Source organism: Spermophilus citellus, assembly GCF_964194105.1.
Source record: "Spermophilus citellus genome assembly, chromosome: 11".
NCBI classification, from domain to species: Eukaryota; Metazoa; Chordata; class Mammalia; order Rodentia; family Sciuridae; genus Spermophilus; species Spermophilus citellus.
This window is the reverse complement of record NC_138192.1, coordinates 81987418-82006116: the sequence shown is the minus strand read 5'-3', so window position 1 is coordinate 82006116 and position 18699 is coordinate 81987418. Positions and strand designations below refer to the sequence as shown.

General features: G+C 36.5%; 1 protein-coding gene across 9 annotated transcripts in view; it reads left to right on the top strand.

Moving 5' to 3' along the window:
* Nucleotides 1-18267, top strand: part of SESTD1 (SEC14 and spectrin domain containing 1) — a 127077-nt gene extending 108810 nt beyond the window's left edge. For all 9 annotated transcript variants that reach the window (XM_081261926.1, XM_081261929.1, XM_081261933.1 and 6 more), the window contains 8 exons: nucleotides 1399-1593; nucleotides 2117-2231; nucleotides 3618-3777; nucleotides 8103-8184; nucleotides 8882-9004; nucleotides 9745-9936; nucleotides 11971-12092; nucleotides 15767-18267. In XM_081261926.1, coding sequence (XP_081118052.1) covers nucleotides 1399-1593; nucleotides 2117-2231; nucleotides 3618-3777; nucleotides 8103-8184; nucleotides 8882-9004; nucleotides 9745-9936; nucleotides 11971-12092; nucleotides 15767-15896 — 1119 coding nt within the window. In that variant the 3' untranslated portion in view covers nucleotides 15897-18267. The remainder of the gene's footprint in view (nucleotides 1-1398; nucleotides 1594-2116; nucleotides 2232-3617; nucleotides 3778-8102; nucleotides 8185-8881; nucleotides 9005-9744; nucleotides 9937-11970; nucleotides 12093-15766) is intronic.
* The last annotated feature ends 432 nt before the right edge of the window (nucleotides 18268-18699 follow it).

Here is an 18699-nt window from a genome sequence, read left to right as displayed (position 1 = left end):
GTGGGAAGGCAGAGCACAGGGCTATAGGAGGGAAGGTTGTAGATTTGTTGGTGGGAAGATGAGATTGTTCTCTTTTAATTGCATCCAGAGAATTAAGAAGTTCTTCTAGAGTAAAGAGGTAAAAGGGAGTTGGAGACTTAAGGAGTGAAAAAAAAAAAAAATCACGAGAATGGGAAAGTGAATTGCTTAGAGAAACCTGTAAGGATTACTGAACTTCTGTTTGAGATTATTTAGCTATAACTTAAAAAAAAATATGCACAGACTGTCGTGTATCGCTTAATTGGAGCATACTTTAAGAAATGCATCATTAGGTGATTTTGATGCTGAGTGAGCATCATAGAGTGCACTTACAGGAACTAGGACAACTATGATGTCGCGAGGCTGTGTAGTCTTACAGAACCACCATCACATGTGTGGTCCATCGTTGACGGTTGATATGCAGGGCATGTCTGTGGTGGTTTTTACCTAGCTGTGTTCAGCCACTCTGGTACAGGCACACAGTAGGCAGATAAGCCAGGTTTGAGGTTTCAGTAGGTGAATTTGATGGAAGGAAGGAGGGCAGGTGTGGTGGGCCAGGGTTGTATGCCGGGAGGTGGTTGTAGCTTCTGACCAAGGGTGAGAGGCTGCCAGGTGCTGCAGTGTCAGACATGAAAGGAGAATAGATCAGTGGACCTCTGGGGGTGTGGCTAAAAAAAGGGCATTGGAGTCAGTATCTGATGAGAGAATGGAATTCACAAAAGTGAGAGTTTAGAGTTGCCTCGTAAGCAGTACATGATGACAGGCTTTTAGGGCCAGTGGAGTAGGTAGCTGAGGTGGGGTGAGGATGCAGTAGTGGAAGTGAGGGAAACAGTCGAGCAGCTGAGTCCAGAGTGTTGGTGCATGGGAACATGGAGGCCATCACCAAGAAGGCTGGCGCAGAGAGGAATGCAGAGAGGAACCCCCAGGGGGATGAGGGGATACCACAGGAAAGGCTGGAAGGCCGTAATCCAGCATCCTGCATTTCACAGGTTTTCCAGACAAGAGGGGGGAAAAATAGTTTGAAATAGTAATGAGTCTGGGCTTGTGTATGTTGGTGTGGAAATAAAGATAGCAACCAGTTTAGGGGGCTGCAGAGGTAACTGTGCACTATGAGGGTGAACAGGTTTTAGAGCATATGAAGGAAGGGAACATTTAGAAGCCAGACTGAGGATACAGGAGACTACCATTGGCAGGCAGTGAGCTCCAGGGATCATGATGGAAGGATGTGGGGAAGGATGGGGATTTTACATTCTCTCTTAAACAGTGTTGCTTTTAAAAGTGTTCAGGTGTATGTTACTTAGTTTGTCTGGAGAAATGATAAAATGTGTCCTCCAGCAGCTAATTTGATCCTTAACATACTTTATGATACCTCTATTACAGGAATGGTTTGCAGTATATGTGGAACTTAATCAGCAAATTGCCGCACTCTTGAATGCTGGGGATGAGGAAGATCTTGTGGAACTAAAGTCACTACAGCAACAACTTAGTGATGTTTGTTATCGGCAGGCCAGTCAGCTGGAATTCAGGCAAAATCTCTTACAAGCAGCTCTTGAATTCCATGGTGTTGCACAAGATGTAAGTGTCTACTCTGATCGCTTCTCTTTTCCTCAGATAATCTGAACAATCCACACATAATTTTTGCAGGTTTGCATGTCTGCTCTAATTATTTTCCTTGAACAATAATGTAATTTATTGGTGGGGGTAACGTGATAAAATTTTCTGATTTAACAAATGATTCTAAGTCATTCTGCATGCAATTAAACCTTTGATTGTCTAACTAAAGTATTCCAAACCAGTAGATATATTTCATTTTTGACTGTTCTTCAAAATGTATGCTTTTTAACATAGATGGAAATGGAAGTGTCCATAATTTTTTGCACTCTGCTGACCTGGATGTTCTCCTTTGTCTTTCTGGTGCATGCATCTGTGTGTTCCATCTTCTAGATAACATGTACTCTGATTATTTGTTCTTGTCTCTTAACAGCATAATGTTTTCAAGTGTAATTGTGATAACCTCATTAGATAAACCTCATTCATCATTAAACACTTTAGATGCTGATTACATCAGGGTTGTCTCTTTGGTGTCCCTCTGCTTTAGTTGTCTCAGCAGTTGGATGGCTTATTAGGGATGTTGTGCGTAGATGTAGCACCAGCTGATGGAGCATCGATTCAGCAAACTTTAAAACTGCTTGAAGAGAAGCTGAAAAGTGTTGGTAAGCAGATTTTAAAAATGCTGAAACATAAGAGTTCTTTTTAAAAAAAAAAATCTTTATCATGGTTACACAATTAAGTCAGCTTATACTGAACTAATTATTATTTGCAGGGAACACAGGAAAAAGTAGTATTAAAGGGGTTTTATTCCCTTGAGTGAGTCTAATTTTTGCTGAAAATTTTTACTTTTCATTGTGATTAGGCACTCCTCCCTTCATTGGGCCTTTGGCCTTTTTGTTTACTACAGGTGCTATATCTTGCATATCCTAGGAACAGTGAAGTTATTTGTAGTGCATGCATAAACTGTAATTAGTTGTGAAGTGTTCTGTGGTAAACTCTGTATGCCCTGAACTGTGTTTTATGCAATGATTTTTGTTGTTGCTATATCCTAACCTTGTGAAAAAAGAGTTGGTTTGGTTCTGTGCATTTGTTTCTCTGCCTGGGAATATGGTCAGGGTTACCTAGTTTCTAAGGAGGGAGTGGTCCCATTTCATTAAGCTAGCTCTTAATGAAAGCTCCGTTACTTTTGTCATCGGGACCTTTTAAATGTTTCCATAGTAAGAAATGCAGTGAACTTTCCTAGGCCAAGATGTGAAAATGGGAAGGGACTGTCCATTGAGGGAAGGAGCAGAGGAAGCAGGTGTAGAAAGTGGTGACATGTGATCAAATCAGATTAATTAATTGTGGAAAACAGCTTCAGGGAATTGGTTTCAGAAAAACATTTTTTGTATTGACACTTTATTTGCTTGTAGCCTAATTGTTAGTTTAACAGATGACATGCATAGTATATGTTCAATACACCAAATGAAATTTATTTTAAAATATCAGTAGTTTCCTTAAGTCATACTTTTCCTTAAAAAAAAGAAGAGAATTTCTCTACACATGTCTGACTTGGAGTATTGTAAATATATCCTAATGTTGCTCCTGTGGTGCGTAAGTTGGACTTGACTTTACAGAGTTCGGCATCCCTTTACACTGATAATACACCATATGAGTGTCTTAAAATCTCACAAATTTTACACTGTTTTTAAGCAAAATATTTACATTGTTGTCCTAAAAATAGGAACACAAGAAACAGGAAAAAATAGTAAAATTTATTTGTAAAAATAGAAATTAACATACTTTCTTCCTGCTTTCAGTTTTTAAAAGAAATTATTATCTATGGAGATTTGTGTTTTAAACATTCCCTTTAGGGAGAATTTGGTATGAGAGCTCTCCGTTTAAAAGGATTTTATTCCTTGAGATGTTCAGAGGACTCCATCCCAATGTGGTTTAATATATAAAGATTTTATGCTTGGATTCCAAGTGCAGTATCTGCTGAGAGGATTTATTTGAGGGAGGGAAAAACACCTTAGTTAAGAGATTAAATCTAATAACTTTTATTTTAGATGTGGGATTGCAAGGTTTGCGTGAAAAAGGTCAAGGTCTGCTGGATCAGATCTCCAATCAGGCGTCCTGGGCCTATGGAAAGGATGTAACCATTGAAAATAAAGAAAACGTGGACCACATACAAGGAGTGATGGAAGACATGCAGCTTAGGAAACAAAGGCAAAGTTTGACTGTTAATGTTAATTTTACCAAGACAACATACTAACTAAAATGAAAAATTGTATAATTTATATTTTACATACAAACTAAAGGTTTTTACCTGTTATATAGTAGGCATGTAATAGGCTTTTGATGAATATAATAGTTATTATATATAATTGTACTAACAAATTAATGACAATTTGTTCAATTACCAGGTATCTTTTCCTCTTTTACTTAATAGTGAAATTTTGAGTTATACTAAAGTGCTTAACATTCTGTACCCTCGGACTCTGCTTTGCTTTGCTATAAGAAAATCTTTTTGGAGAAACTTACATTTCCATTTTAGTTTAGAGTTGCTGTTAAATTTGCCATCTGTATTGATCTAATTCTTCATGTCTGTTTCTTATAAAATGTCACACTTGTTTGTGCTCATGTTTGCTGTAAAGGGATTAGACACAGTGGACTAATGTTGATGCTCACTTTGATATAGGACTAGGAATTCAAGGGATTCTTTGAAAACATAATTTGCAACAGCCATTGCAAAGTGAAAGATCAGAATCACATAGGCAAGCGTACATAACCTAGCATGGTTGTATCAAAACTTATACACTTAGAAATGTTGAGGTCACCAACAGAACCTCACAGAAACTCTCCCCTACAAAAGTAGACAGTCACGAGGCTGGAATTCCTTCTGCACCTGTCCTGTATCTGCGGATTCCTCCCCACAAAGGGAGAGCCATCCTCTGAGAAAGGATCCTGCCTTTTAGGTTCTGATTTGCTGTCTTCATTAACTCCCTTTCTCTATTCTGAGTCCTGCCCCTCACTTAAATGCTCAACTGTCTCCTGTTAGAATATAATGAAGTATGTTCCTGGTATGACTGAATGAAGAGGTCCATCTTCCTTTCTTCCCTTTGTCTTCTGGCATTAAGCTCTTCCTCACAGCTAAGTTGTTTGCAGGTCTAAACTGCATTCCTTACTAACTCCACCTTACTTTTCATCCTCTTGAGCCTGACTTCTGACCTCCACTTCACTCCTTTTGTTCTCATTGGTGTTACCAACAAGACCATATGTGATAAACATTGATCTTGTTCAAAATCCAGAGAATTTGGGCTGGGGATGTGGCTCAAGCGGTAGCGCGCTCGCCTGGCATGCGTGCGGCCCGGGTTCGATCCTCAGCACCACATACCAACAAAGATGTTGTGTCCGCCGAGAACTAAAAAATAAATATTAAAAAAATTCTCTCTCTCTCTCTCTCTCTCTCCTCTCTCCTCTCTCACTCTCTCTTTAAAAAAAAAAAAAAAAATCCAGAGAATTTTTTAGTCCGGTCTGCTTGATTATGAATGGCACTGGACACAGCTGACTTATAGGTTCTCTTCAAGACTCCCTGACAGCTGTGTCTTCCTTAAACCATGGTCCTCCTCCTGGCGCTGTTTCTTGTTAATTTCTTCTCAGATTTCTTGTTCTGTAACTAAACACTGCTTCTAGGGCTTGTTCTGAGGCCAAATTCTCTTCTTGATTTGCTCTCTCTGCAAATCTCACTACTTTAATGATTTTTAAAAATATGATGTGGTTGAATAGTTGTAGCTCTTTCCAAGCCCTCTCCTGTGCTCCAGACTCAGTTCCGGTCGCCTGCTCCATGTCTGCAGTGGGATACTCTGTGTGCTCCTCCAAGCCTGTTATCTTCAGATTAGAACAATTTTCTATTTTTTTTAGTTTTATTGATTTTATTTTTTAAATACAGAGCAGCAGAATGCATTACAATTCTTATTACATATAGAGTACAGTTTTTCATATCTTTGTATATAGAGTATGTTTATGCCAATTCATGCCTTTATACATGTACTTTGGGGTTTTTTTTGCATTACAATTCTTATTACACAAATATACCACAATTTTTCATATCTATGTTTGTATATAAAGTATGTTGACACCCAATTCGAGAAACATTTTCCTCCAAAACTTGCTCCTTGCTTTTAATTTCTTATTCAGGGTAAAATTACTGTCAGCTACAAAACTTGGAATTTATCCTAAAATCCTTCATCTTCCTCATTACTTATACCTAGTCAAATATTCAAGTGCTGTTGTTGCTGAATCCCACGATTTTTTGTTCAAGATTTTAGATCTCAAGTGCCGCTGGTCTTGCTCTTCTTCAGTCTGGTATGCAGGAGTAATCTGCATGGAGTACAAGAATGGTGTTAAACCTCCTTCTGGGACTTTGTCTTTTTACAGATGAAGTACAGTCTTACTGGAATGGCCAGAGACCTTTTCTTATCCACTTCTGCAGAGTCTCATGCTTTTCTAACTTTCCCACTAAATTGTATGGTTGTTTTCAGTTTCCTTGAGAACATCACGTTGTTTCATCCATCACTGGGAGTATTGCTTTTCTCATTTTCTATCTAGCAGATTCCTACTTATCTTCCGAGACTCAGATAGACTTATCTTAGGAAGTCTTAGGATTTCTAAGGCAGGTGAGTCACTTACTCCAATTAAACCTTTTTTGTGACTCCATTATATCATTTGCCACATTGTATAAAGTTCATCTCCCAAATTGGAACTATCTTTTTAAAAATTAAAAAAAAAATTTTTTTTTAGTTATACGTAACAGTAGAAAGTCTTTCAACATATCATATATACATGGAGATAACTTCCCATTTTTGTGGTCATACATGATGTGGAGTTACAGTAGGTTGTGTATTCACATATGAACATATGAAAGTTATGTCTGATTCATTCTACTGTCTTTCCCATCCCCCCTCCCCTTATTCTCACTGTGCCCTGTCCAATTTAGACCTTCACACACACACGCCCCCCATTATGAGTATCATCTGCATATCAGAGAGAACATTCAGCCTCTGATTTTGGGGACTGGCTTCTTTCACTTAGCATGATAGTCTCCAATTTCATCCATAAATGGCAAGTGCCATAATGTCATTCTTCTTTATGGCTGAATAATATTCCATATGGATATATATATCACATTTTCTTTCTCCAGTCATCTGTCAGAGGGCACCTAGGTTGGTTCCATAGTTTAGCTATTGTGAATTGAGATGCTATAAACATTGATTTTGCCATGTCACTATAGTATGCTGATTTTAAGTCCTTTGAGTACATGCTGAGGACTGGGATAACTGGGTCAAATGATGGTTCCAGTCCAAGTTTTCTGAGGAATCTCCATGCTTCTTCCAAGTTGGAACTATTTTAATAGCAGAGAAAATGTTTCATTTTTCCTATAACCTGGTACAACTCTTGAATATATATATTTTGATATCTTTATCATTAAGGTGTCTTACATTAAGTTCATTTGGCTTATCTTCTTGATGATAAGTTTCAGATTTTAAAAATATTTATCATCACTTCTCTTTAATACCTTATAGAATTACTTTACACAAGTTGCTTCTTAATATTATGCTATGACTTTTATTGATACTATCTCCCTAATAGCCTGTGATACCTCTGGAAGGACCATTCTCTGTTGTTATTAAGCTTTCTTTAAGGACATCAACTGTAGGAAAGCCCAGTGCCTGTGGGGTAACTTCTTGTTGATATTTGGGGACTGCAATAGGAGTCCCCCTTATCTTCTGCAGCACGTGAATTGCATGGGAGTGAAGGAAATTGGTCAGAGTTGAGATAGATCAAGATACTTTTATCGTTTCAGCCATATATTATCCAAGCACACTGCAGAGAGATTAGAAAATGCTCTTAATTGTGTTCCTTCCACCCAAACATCAATGGAGTTCTTTCCCCCCTTTAAGAATGTAAATGGAGAGTTTAAAAAGGAATTCAGTTTTAAATATTATTCCATCTAGTATAATTCAGTGAAAAGTATTAATTTAAAAAATTTTCCTTGGAACATTATCCCTAAAGCTAGTAGTTGAGAAACTTCACATTTTTAAAAAGATTTTTTTAAAGATGGACATAATATCTTTATTTTATTTATTTTTATGTGGTGCTGAGGATCGAACCCAGGGCCTCACATGTGTGAGGCAAGTGCTTTACAGCTGAGCTATAACCCCAGCCCTGAGAAACTTCATATTTTTATCAGTGAAGCTTGTTTGATGATAATTGTCAGTGGCAGTTTGTTTGGGTTGTAGTTACTATTGCATTTATACTTTGCTTCAATATTTTACAGAATCTATGCTATCCTCAAAAGGGTTTGTCTTTCAGGTATTTTGAGGTTTTGATGTAACATAGGATAGATATCCTTAAACTTCTTACAAAGCAACAAATGCAGTTTCCATAGTGTAGGACTAAATATTTTAGTATATTATAAAACACATGTGCCAAATGATGATGTTATTGTGGAAACCAAAACAATAGACTAAATGTATGTTTGGATTTATTAGATGTGAAGACATGGTAGATGTGCGAAGGTTAAAGATGCTTCAGATGGTGCAGCTGTTTAAATGTGAAGAAGATGCTGCTCAGGTAAGGACCAGACGGCCACATTATATGGCTATCATTTCTTAGAAGAACAATTTCATCTAACTGTGAACAAAAGTGTATTTCTTATGTTCCTAAGAAAGTAAATTCTTAATCAAATCTAGCTTATCCTGTTGAAGAATAAAATTTGGTTCTTCTAGCTAGCTTACTGATTTCATTTGGCTTATCCTCTTGATGAAATCCTCTATTGTGTTAGAGATTGGAATTATTTATTAACATTATTATTGACTAGTAGTTTGTTAGTTACATTCCAGAATAAAGGCAATTGTAGCACATTGCTTTCTAACCCATAGGTGAACTTCCAATGCTAGACAGTTTGATATTTTTGTGAAGTTAATATTTAGAACATTCTTTCATCTTGATGTAGAAGAATTTATGATTTCTAACAGTGATATGCATCTGTAATGAGATCCTAGTAAGTCTGTTCTACAGAAATGCGTGATATTCTATTATGTGATGTGTATTTTAAGAGTGCTTCTATAGTAGGCTTTGCCTTCAGTGTTTAAGAACATTTGAGAGTAGGAGAAGAATCTGAGGGGCATTGGATCAAATGAGCCATTGACAACTAGTTATAATTAATGGACTAGCCAACCATAGTATAGCAATTTTTATATATGTGATGTTTTGATGTAAGAAGTAAAGAATTATGAATGCAGCTTCACTGTTTTGTATTTTTATTTAGGCGGTTGAATGGCTAAGTGAACTTCTGGATGCTCTACTTAAGACCCACATCAGATTGGGTGATGATGCTCAGGAAACGAAAGTTTTACTGGAAAAGCATAGAAAATTTGTTGATGTTGCACAGGTGCAGAACTGGTTATCTTCCTTTTCTACAAGCTCAGTGTTTGAATAGCTTTCTGCATGATTATAATGTAACTTAACCCTCCAAGTCCAAGAAGGTTAGTTTTGTTATTCCAGAAATATCACAGAATTAAGAAAATGTCAGCTGGTGCATCAAAACTAGCCTGCATAAACTTGAGAGGGTTTAAATTGCCGCAAACACAGGTTCTGTATGCTCCCTCTGATATATGTTACATGTTATGGTATTTTTAAGACAATCCAATTATTCATTCATAGAAGCTAATATGAAATGTATATTAATAGCACTAAATTAGAAATCCCACTTTTTGTATTTGACTTATGTTAGCACAATAATACAAAGTTGGTTTTGTGCTGAAAAGTATCATAATGTATTTTCCCTATTGATTTCATTCACATTGTAATAGGTAGAGCTTCCTATGTGGACTATCATGAGACTAGTTTCAGTCACTTGTTTTGGTAATTAATGAGCTGTGGAATTTTGCCAGTGAAATTTAGCAGAGATGGGGAAAAGCTTAAAAAAAAAAGAAGAAACTTATAAACTAAAAATATTACTTCCCCTTTCTTACTTATGCATGTAGATCATTTATAGTAATAAGTGACACTAGATTCATTCAGCATTAATTTCCATTGGTCTTACTTAATTGCAACCAGTCTCCCAAAACCTTTCCCCTCCTCTTCAGAATTCTTTTATTATAATTCTATGTTTCCTTTTTTTTTTTTTAGAGTACTTATGATTATGGTAGACAGTTGCTGCAGGCCACAGTTGTGTTGTGCCAGTCTTTACGATGCACTTCTCGGTCTTCTGGGGACACACTTCCTCGATTGAACAGGGTGTGGAAACAGTTTACGATAGCGTCTGAAGAGAGAGTACATAGGTTGGAAATGGCCATTGCATTTCACTCAAATGCTGAAAAGGTTTGCCCCTTTTGAAATGTAATCTCAGTATTATTTATTGTATATGTTTAAAATGTATGTATTAATAATGTAATGTTCAGATTAATCTATTGGTTAAAAATTGTATGAGTTTCATTATTAACATTGGTTTATATAAAATACATGGTCTTATATGTCCAAATTAAATTTCCTTAATCCACTCGAGTGTTGGAGGACTATGGTTGGAGAATCCCAGAACCTCACTTTGCTCTGCTCCTCTCCTCACTTTGCTCTGCTCCTCTCCTCACTTTACTCTGCTCCTCTCCTCTCCGAGCTGATGTCCACAGGTGCTCTGTTCACTAGAGTGTCATTACATCAGTCTCTTTCTTTATGCCAAGAAAGGAAACTTGGCTTTGACAACAAGTACTAATTGTCACTTTTTTTTTTTTAAACTGGTGATTCAGCCCAGGGCACTTTGCCACTAAGCTACATCCCCAGCCTTTTGCCTTTTTTAAAAAATTTTATTTTGAAACAGGATCTTGCCAAGTTGCCGAGGCTGGTGTCCAACTGCAGTCCTCTTGCCTCTTTTCTCAACCTTCTGAGTTGCTGGGATTATAGGCCTGCACCACCACATCTGGCTAATTGTCAAAAATTTTTAAAAAGTCACTTTGTGATTTTATAACTTAAGGTATAGACTGTTCAACTAAAATAATGAGAATAGGAATTAAAAGAAGAAAAAAACCTTTTTCCATATGTTATCTCTATACTTCATTCCCTAATTTATTATTCATTGAATTCCAGAAACCAACAGTAAAATTTATAGTTTCATTTGGACACATTTACTTGGGATGGGCAGATTTTTAATAGAACTTTTTTCTTACATATTGTACCCAGCCTTACATTTCCATTCTGAAGAGGAGCTTTGCTTTATAGTTAACTTTGTTCTGATTTCTTAACATTGAAAGTTTATCTATAGGGATGTTAAATATATTTTAAGATACCCTGCATATGTTTAAAAAATGTGTTAATTCTAATAATGTAATTATCTGATTAATCTATTTGTTAAATTTTGTATGAATTCCATTATTGACATTTGTCTGCATATACTAGATGTCCAAGTTAAATTTCCTTAATCCACACTAGGAAAACCTAAGTTGTGATGCCTAAGTGGCAGCCTGGTCTGTAGAACAGAACAGTTGTTGCAAGAGTTAAGCCATCTTTGTTTTCTTCTCTCTCCCCCAAAAGTTTGTATTTTTTTTTCTTGTAATTAAATTTAAATGGTGTAACTCAGAGGAGAAAAAAAAGAATAGCATGTCTTCAAGGGTGTTAAAGCTTCCTAAATTTGAGTGATAAGCAGTAAATTCAGCAGATGAGTTACTAAAGTGGCTGCCTATCTCTTCTCATCAATTACATGTTTGTACTCTAAGTATATGTTGTTTCAAATTCTTATTTAGCGGCACACACCTGTAATCCCAGTGGCTCAGGAGGCTGAGACAGAAGGATCATGGGTTCAAAGCCAGCCTCAGCAAAAGTGAGACCCTAAGCAACTCAGTGAGACCCTGTCTCTAAATAAAATACAAAATAGGGCTGGAGATGTGACTCAGTGGCTGAGTGCCCCCGAGTTCAATCCCTGGTACCCACCCCTCCAAAAAATTTATATTTAATTTCTGAAATCTATGAGCTTCCTAAGGATAGATTGTTTCATTCATTCACATACTAAGATGCTAAATAAACATACAGTAAAAGTTTTTAAGAAATGGTTGCCTATTGAGTGAGAAAATACTTCTTAAGCACAGGTCAAACTTATTTTCCAAATAGTAGTCTACTTATTTTTTCTTGGAAATCACCATAGACCATTTTGTACTCTAATTATATATTATTAGTAGGGATTATGTATTTCATTTTTTATTAGAATTTCTTGAGCCACTTTTACTAGTAATAATTCAGCTTTGAACAGTGATGTACATGAAGATGCTATGAATAAAACAAAAAACACCTTTTCGACTTACTTCATTTGCATGAACTTGATTTCCTTTTTTTGTCTCTTGATTGAGGTTGCCCTTTTGTTTGTTGCAGATTTTACAAGACTGTCCGGAAGAGCCTGAAGCTATTAATGATGAGGAGCAATTTGATGAAATTGAAGCAGTTGGGAAATCACTTTTGGATAGATTAACTGTTCCTGTAGTTTATCCTGATGGGTATGGTGCATGCTTTCATATAATTTTATCTTTTCTTTTTTGTTGTTGTTGCAGGTGAACACAATATCTTTATTTTATTTATTTATTTTTACGTGGTGCTGAGGATTGAACCCACTGCCTCACACTTGATAGGCAAGTGCTCTATCACTGAGCTATAACCCCAGCCTGGAAAAATCTATTCTTTAAAAAGTAAAGAAAATTAAGTTTGGTTCACATCTTCAATTGGTTTAAACTGAAAAAAAATCCAAGCTTAGCTGTTAGCAGAACTCACAGTTGGTGCTTGCTGACATCATATGTGTTTCTTCTTGACAGCTTGTTGTAGAAAGACCATCGCTGACTAGACTGAGGCCCATGGTTTTAGCTTGGCTGTGAGGACAGGAGCAGTGTGACTTTGGGCTTCATTTAGGAAAGGGAAGGCATGGGAAAAGGACTGATGTTTAGTGAGCTTGAGTTAAACTCTTCACATTCACAGACAGTGCCAAGGCCTGTATCGTTATTCCTGATTTAGAAATGAAGAGACTGTGAAAGATTAATTAGGCTTCTGTGTGTTAGAGTTAGGATATGCTCTCAGGTGTGTGGGACTCCAAACCCATTCTCTTTTCACTGTTCTATATGGCATTCTAATTTTTTCGTGTGTAAAATGATGGCATCCTGATTCTGACATGCTGTTTCATTTCAAATGGTCCAGAATAATTAAGAATAATTAATAATATGATGCAAAATAAATGGGCCAGTAAAAGACTCAGAAGGAACTTCCTCCCTGGTGATCTAGATTTTCTCAATCAAAGTAATTTAGAGGTAGTCCAGAGGATATTTAATTCAAATGATACAGAAACCAAACCATCAAATGAAAGTTCAAGTGTCCTTACTTTGTGTTAGAGTGTGTTGGAGGCAAGTGCAGACTCTGGTACCAGGGATCCTGGGCTCCACCTCTTAACAGCAGTGACAACTTGGGCAAGGTACTCCACTTCTTAGTGCCTCAGTTCCCTCATCTGAAAACAGGATGGGACAATTGTGCTTCTTCACATTATAGGAGCAGTGGTGTTCTCTGCTATTAAATGTGTGGAATGTATTCAAAACAGACATGAGACATATAAGCTATTGCTGTGTCATGAACTTCTGATAATAATTGGAGATTGATATTTAAAAGATACTATTTCATTACCTTGAAAGAAGATTATACATGATGTATACTTAATCTCTAGTCATACTAAACTTGCACTATCTGAAGTCATATTACACATCTGTAATAAAAGAGAACAAAATTCAGCTAGTAACAGTATTGTAGGGGTGATTCTGGCTCTTCTGTGCCAGGGACCCTCACCCCTCTCCTGTGTTCCCAGTTGTCACAGTCAGTTATCACACTTCTTGGATCAGTTAGGAGCATCTGCCCTTGGTGATTTTACTTGAACTTCTCTTCCTGTGATCCATGGGTAGCCCAGATGTCATTTCTTCTTAAGATAAAAGAAAAGAACTGTATATTCAAATTTCACAAGCACTCACTTTTAATACTTGTGGTTGTTATTTTATTCCATTTTATATTCATATATATCCAAGCATATGTGTATACATTTATATATGCATTTATATATTGGTATGTGGTATTTTGTTACACTAAATATGTCAAATGATCTCAGTTGTGTTTTCCATAATTACTGATACAATAATAATAATCTGTTTTTGTTATGCAAAGTTTATATGACAGATTTTTCAGATTTATCTTTTAAATAAATTGTTCTGATAAAATAAAAGCAATTAATGGTCTTTCTGGATTTCCCCCACTGCCCCCCAAATCCTGATTTATTTTTTTCCCCATTGTGTGACCTTGGTTAAATCATTCTAGGCCTTTTTTTTTTGAATAGTCTTTTTTTTATTGGTTGTTCAAAACATTACATAGTTCTTGATATATCATATTTCACACTTTGATTCAAGTGGGTTATGAACTCCCATTTTTACCCCGTATACAGATTGCAGAGTCACATCAGTTACACTTCCACTGATTTACATATTGACATACTAGTGTCTGTTGTATTCTGCTGCCTTTCCTATCCTCTACTATCCCCCCTCCCCTCCCCTCCCCTCTTCTCTCTCTACTCCCTCTACTGTAATTCATTTCTCCCCCTTGTATTATTTTTCCCTTTCCCCTCATTTCCTCTTGTATATAATTTTGTATAACCCTGAGGGTCTCCTTCCATTTCCAAGCAATTTCCCTTCTCTCTCCCTGTCCCTCCCACCTCTCATCCCTGTTTAATGTTAGTCATCTTCTCATGCTCTTCTTCCCTACTCTGTTCTTAGTTACTCTCCTTATATCAAAGAGGACATTTGGCATTTGTTTTTTAGGGATTGGCTGGCTTCACTTAGCATAATCTGCTCTAATGCCATCCATTTCCCTCCAAATTCTATAATTTTGTCATTTTTTAATGCAGAGTAATACTCCATTGTGTATAAATGCCACATTTTTTTTTATCCATTCGTCTATTGAAGGGCATCTAGGTTGCTTCCACAGTCTTGCTATTGTGAATTGTACTGCTATGAACATCAATGTAGCAGTGTCCCTGTAGCATGCTGTTTTTAGGTCTTTAGGGAATAGACCCAGAAGGGGAATGGCTGGATCAAATGGTGGTCCCATTCCCAGCTTTCCAAGAAATCTCCATACTGCTTTCCAAATTGGTTGCACCAATTTGCAGTCCCACCAACAATGTACAAGTGTACCCTTTTCCCCACATCCTCGCCAGCACTTGTTGTTGTTTGACTTCTTAATGGCTGTCTAGGCCTTTTTTAAATTTTGTTCATTTGATGATGCTGGGAATGAGACCCAGGGCCTCACATATCCTGTGCATACATTCTATCACTGAACTTGACTCCCAGCCCTAAGCCTTAATTTTTTGATCTAAAAAACAGAGATTAACCAGGAATTTCCAAAAACCCTTCAAGCTCTGACTCTGAATGTAGTATCTTTGCAAATAATAGAAAATTAAATTACTTTTGTCTATTAATGTACCAAACCATGTCTTTATATTTTTTTGTGTGAGTGTATGTGTGCTAGAGATTGAATTTAGGGCTGGTGCATGCTAGACAAGTGCTTTACCATTGAGCTACATTTCCAGCCCTTTTAAAATTTTGTGACAGGGTCTTGCTAAGTTGCCCAGGCTGGCCTTGAACTTGCAATTCACCTGCCTTAGCTCCTTTAAGTAGCAGAGATTACCACTACTCGAAGGAGCTGTTTGACCTTACCTGGCTCCAAACCATATTTTAATATCAAAAATAATTCTTTACTTGCCTGCTTTATTCAATAATTGCTGTATGTAGCTCTTAGCATGCAAGTACAGATTTTACGTTGGTGTTTGCTTATGGACCCAGAACTGAAAGGCAGAATATTGCCAGTGTTGCTTCATTTGTTTTATTGACTATCATAAGTATAAATGATATAACATTTATTTATATTTAACATTTAACGCATCATGTCTTAACATATTTTTTTGCTGTTTAAAAAGTATTTTTCCTACAGCATTACCTTCAAGAGATGAACATTTTGGACTGTGAATGAAATAATTTCTACTCAGAGGTCATATTATATAGACTCTTCTTAATGGCATTTTCCCCCCCTGTTTCATGTGCTGCACTTTAAATGAATTTGTATTAATCCGGAATTTTTCTGTGTGTTTTGATTTTAGAACCGAACAATATTTTGGGAGTCCAAGTGACATGGCTTCTGCTGCAGAGCACATCAGAGACAGGATGAAATTAGTTAGTCTCAAAAGGCAGCAGCTGAGACATCCTGAAATGGTGACCACAGAGAGCTAATAGCTACCAGCGTCCCACAGACCTACAGTTCACATTCCCGCATGTCGTCGGCATTCTGCAGCATTAGCCACAGTACATTAAGACACATCTCACAGCAGGATAAGCCTCATTTCTTCCCACAACACGTTTCTCTCTACATGCTAACACCTCGCAACTACCAAGGCATAATTATTTAATATGCTTTGAGATCATAGACTCCAGGTATCTTAAAAGAAGGAAACTGTAATCATTGCACTGAAATCTTGCTTTCAAGCTTTACATGACCTGTCAGTTTGTAGATGAACAACTGATAATAAGCTTTGAATGGTGCTAATAAGAGTTTAGGAATTATCCTTATAAAAAATGGTTGCCCTTCCTCCCCAGGTGTGTAGTAAATTTAGACTGTAGTTAAACTATCATCAGTAGATTTTGGCATCCTCAAAATTTTACTTTGTAATTCTTTAAGATTGATTATTTTTATTGTGTCAATATGAAGAACATCGTTCAGATCTTTGATATATCATATTCATTAAAAACATTTTTCCTATTTGTATTGATAATGTATTAAAAGTTGTTTGTGCTTAATAAAAGGCTTCTTTAAACATCTTATTTAATTTGGTAGTTATATCCTATTTTCAAACATGAGTGCCTTATCAAAAAGGGCATTCTTAGGACTGTGAGGATGGTTTAATAATTGTTTTTTCAAGGTTGTTGCATGTATTTTAGCCAGAAAATTCATATGTATGCATGTGTATATAATAAATAAGCATGTTTTATCATGAAAAATAATTGTGAAGAATAATTTAGATCTTTAAGAACTTATTAATAATGGGATACTATTTCAGTGTTTTCTTCAACTTCAAAAATTTTATCCAAATTATTAACTATCCTGAAGAAATTTTGTCTTTGGGAGAGGAGGGCTGAGGAAGAAGGCATACATAATTACTTCAGTGTAATCCTTTATATCAAAGTAATCTTTCTGGAACTAAAATAGTAATTGTTAATAAAATTTAATTTCTCATGACAGACTAGAGGCAAAATCATTTCTGAAGTAGTCTAATAACAAAAGCTGTATGACTCCTTTAGAAATAAAATTTATCACAAAATGCTAGTGTTTTTACATTTGTATTAAGTTTAAATTGTAAAATGCATATAATTTAATTTTTGTGTTAATTTTTATGCCAGAAGATTTTTTAAAGATGAAAAATAATTTTTTAGACTTGTGATCAGTACATTATGCAAAGAATTATGTGTTGGTTCCTTTTCATGATCCACAAACAAGTTCATGTATCTCTGATGCAAAAAACCTCCCTCTGAACCTGCTGGTTTCTCCAGCCTTCTTCACTGCCAGACTTCTTGAAGAAGTCCATATCCCTTGCCCTACATCGTCATTTCTCCTTGCAGAGCATCTTGCAGTCTGGTTTCACACAGCACTCTAATGAAACTCTTCCTTTTGAAAATCAGGAATGGTTTTCCACCTACTGAGCTGAGTGTTGTTTTTTTCTCAGCCGGCATCTCTAACCCTTCCATTTATAAAATTGAGCAACCTTTCCTAGGCAGCATCTCCTCCCTCGAAGATGCTATCCTCTGCCATAACTGTGAGTACAGTCACGTAATTCATCTTTAAAATGTGTACCAACCATGTGTGCTCTTAGATTCTGTCCTCAGAATGCTTGTGGCTCTTCTTTAGGTATCTCCTCCTTCGGGTTTCTGTTTTATCACAGCATCATGCATCACATATCTAGTCTAAAACACTAGACTTGTTCTTTCAACTGCCTTCTTAATATTTCAGCCCAGAGGAAGGATTTCTCCTACTGCTCACCCTGTCCTCCTGGCATAATTTTGTTAGTTAATGGTGCAGCCCTTTATCCTAGTCAAACATGCCAGATAATCTGGGGCAAAATTCAATTGTTCCCTCTTGTCTTATGCTACCCCTGCTTCTGAGAACATTAAGGAAGTTCTTTCTGTACTTGATAATCCTCTCAGCTTTTTAGGGCTTTATTCCTATGAGTATGAACTTTTGTGATTCTTCTTTTGGTCTTCCTGATGGTGCTAGCCACAATCTACACTTCTATGTAATATTCTGCTACGTTATAAGCTCTTTTGAGGGAAAGATCTTGTCCTACTAGTTCAGTTCCCAGGGTTTGAGTCACATGGAATAGGTGTTTACTCCTACATGGGTTCCGTTTTAATCACTGAAAATAATCCCTTTCATATTTCAACCTGAAGTTTGTTTTCAGCATACTCATTTCCTAACGTTAAGACTGAGGAGTACATCACCTTATAAGGAAGTCATTTGGTATTTTATATATTTAGTTGTATAGCTACTTCAGATATTTAGAAGGTTCATCATCTTCTACTAAATTTCAGAGTTGTTAGAATTTTTTTATTAAGACTTATTTTTTTTTTAGCTTCAACATCTTTATTTTTTTTATTGGTTGTTCAAAACATTACATAGTTCTTGATATATCATATTTCACACTTTGATTCAAGTGGGTTATGAACTCCCATTTTTACCCCGTATACAGATTGCAGAGTCACATCAGTTACACTTCCACTGATTTACATATTGACATACTCATGTCTGTTGTATTCTGCTGCCTTTCCTATCCTCTACCTTCCCTCCTCCCCTCCCCTCCCCTCCCCTCTTCTCTCTCTACCCCCTCTACTGTAATTCATTTCTCCCCCTTGTATTATTTTTCCCTTTCCCCTTACTTCCTCTTGTATGTAATTTTGTATAACCCTAAGGGTCTCCTTCCATTTCCAAGCAATTTCCCTTCTCTCTCCCTGTCCCTCCCACCTCTCATCCCTGTTTAATGTTAGT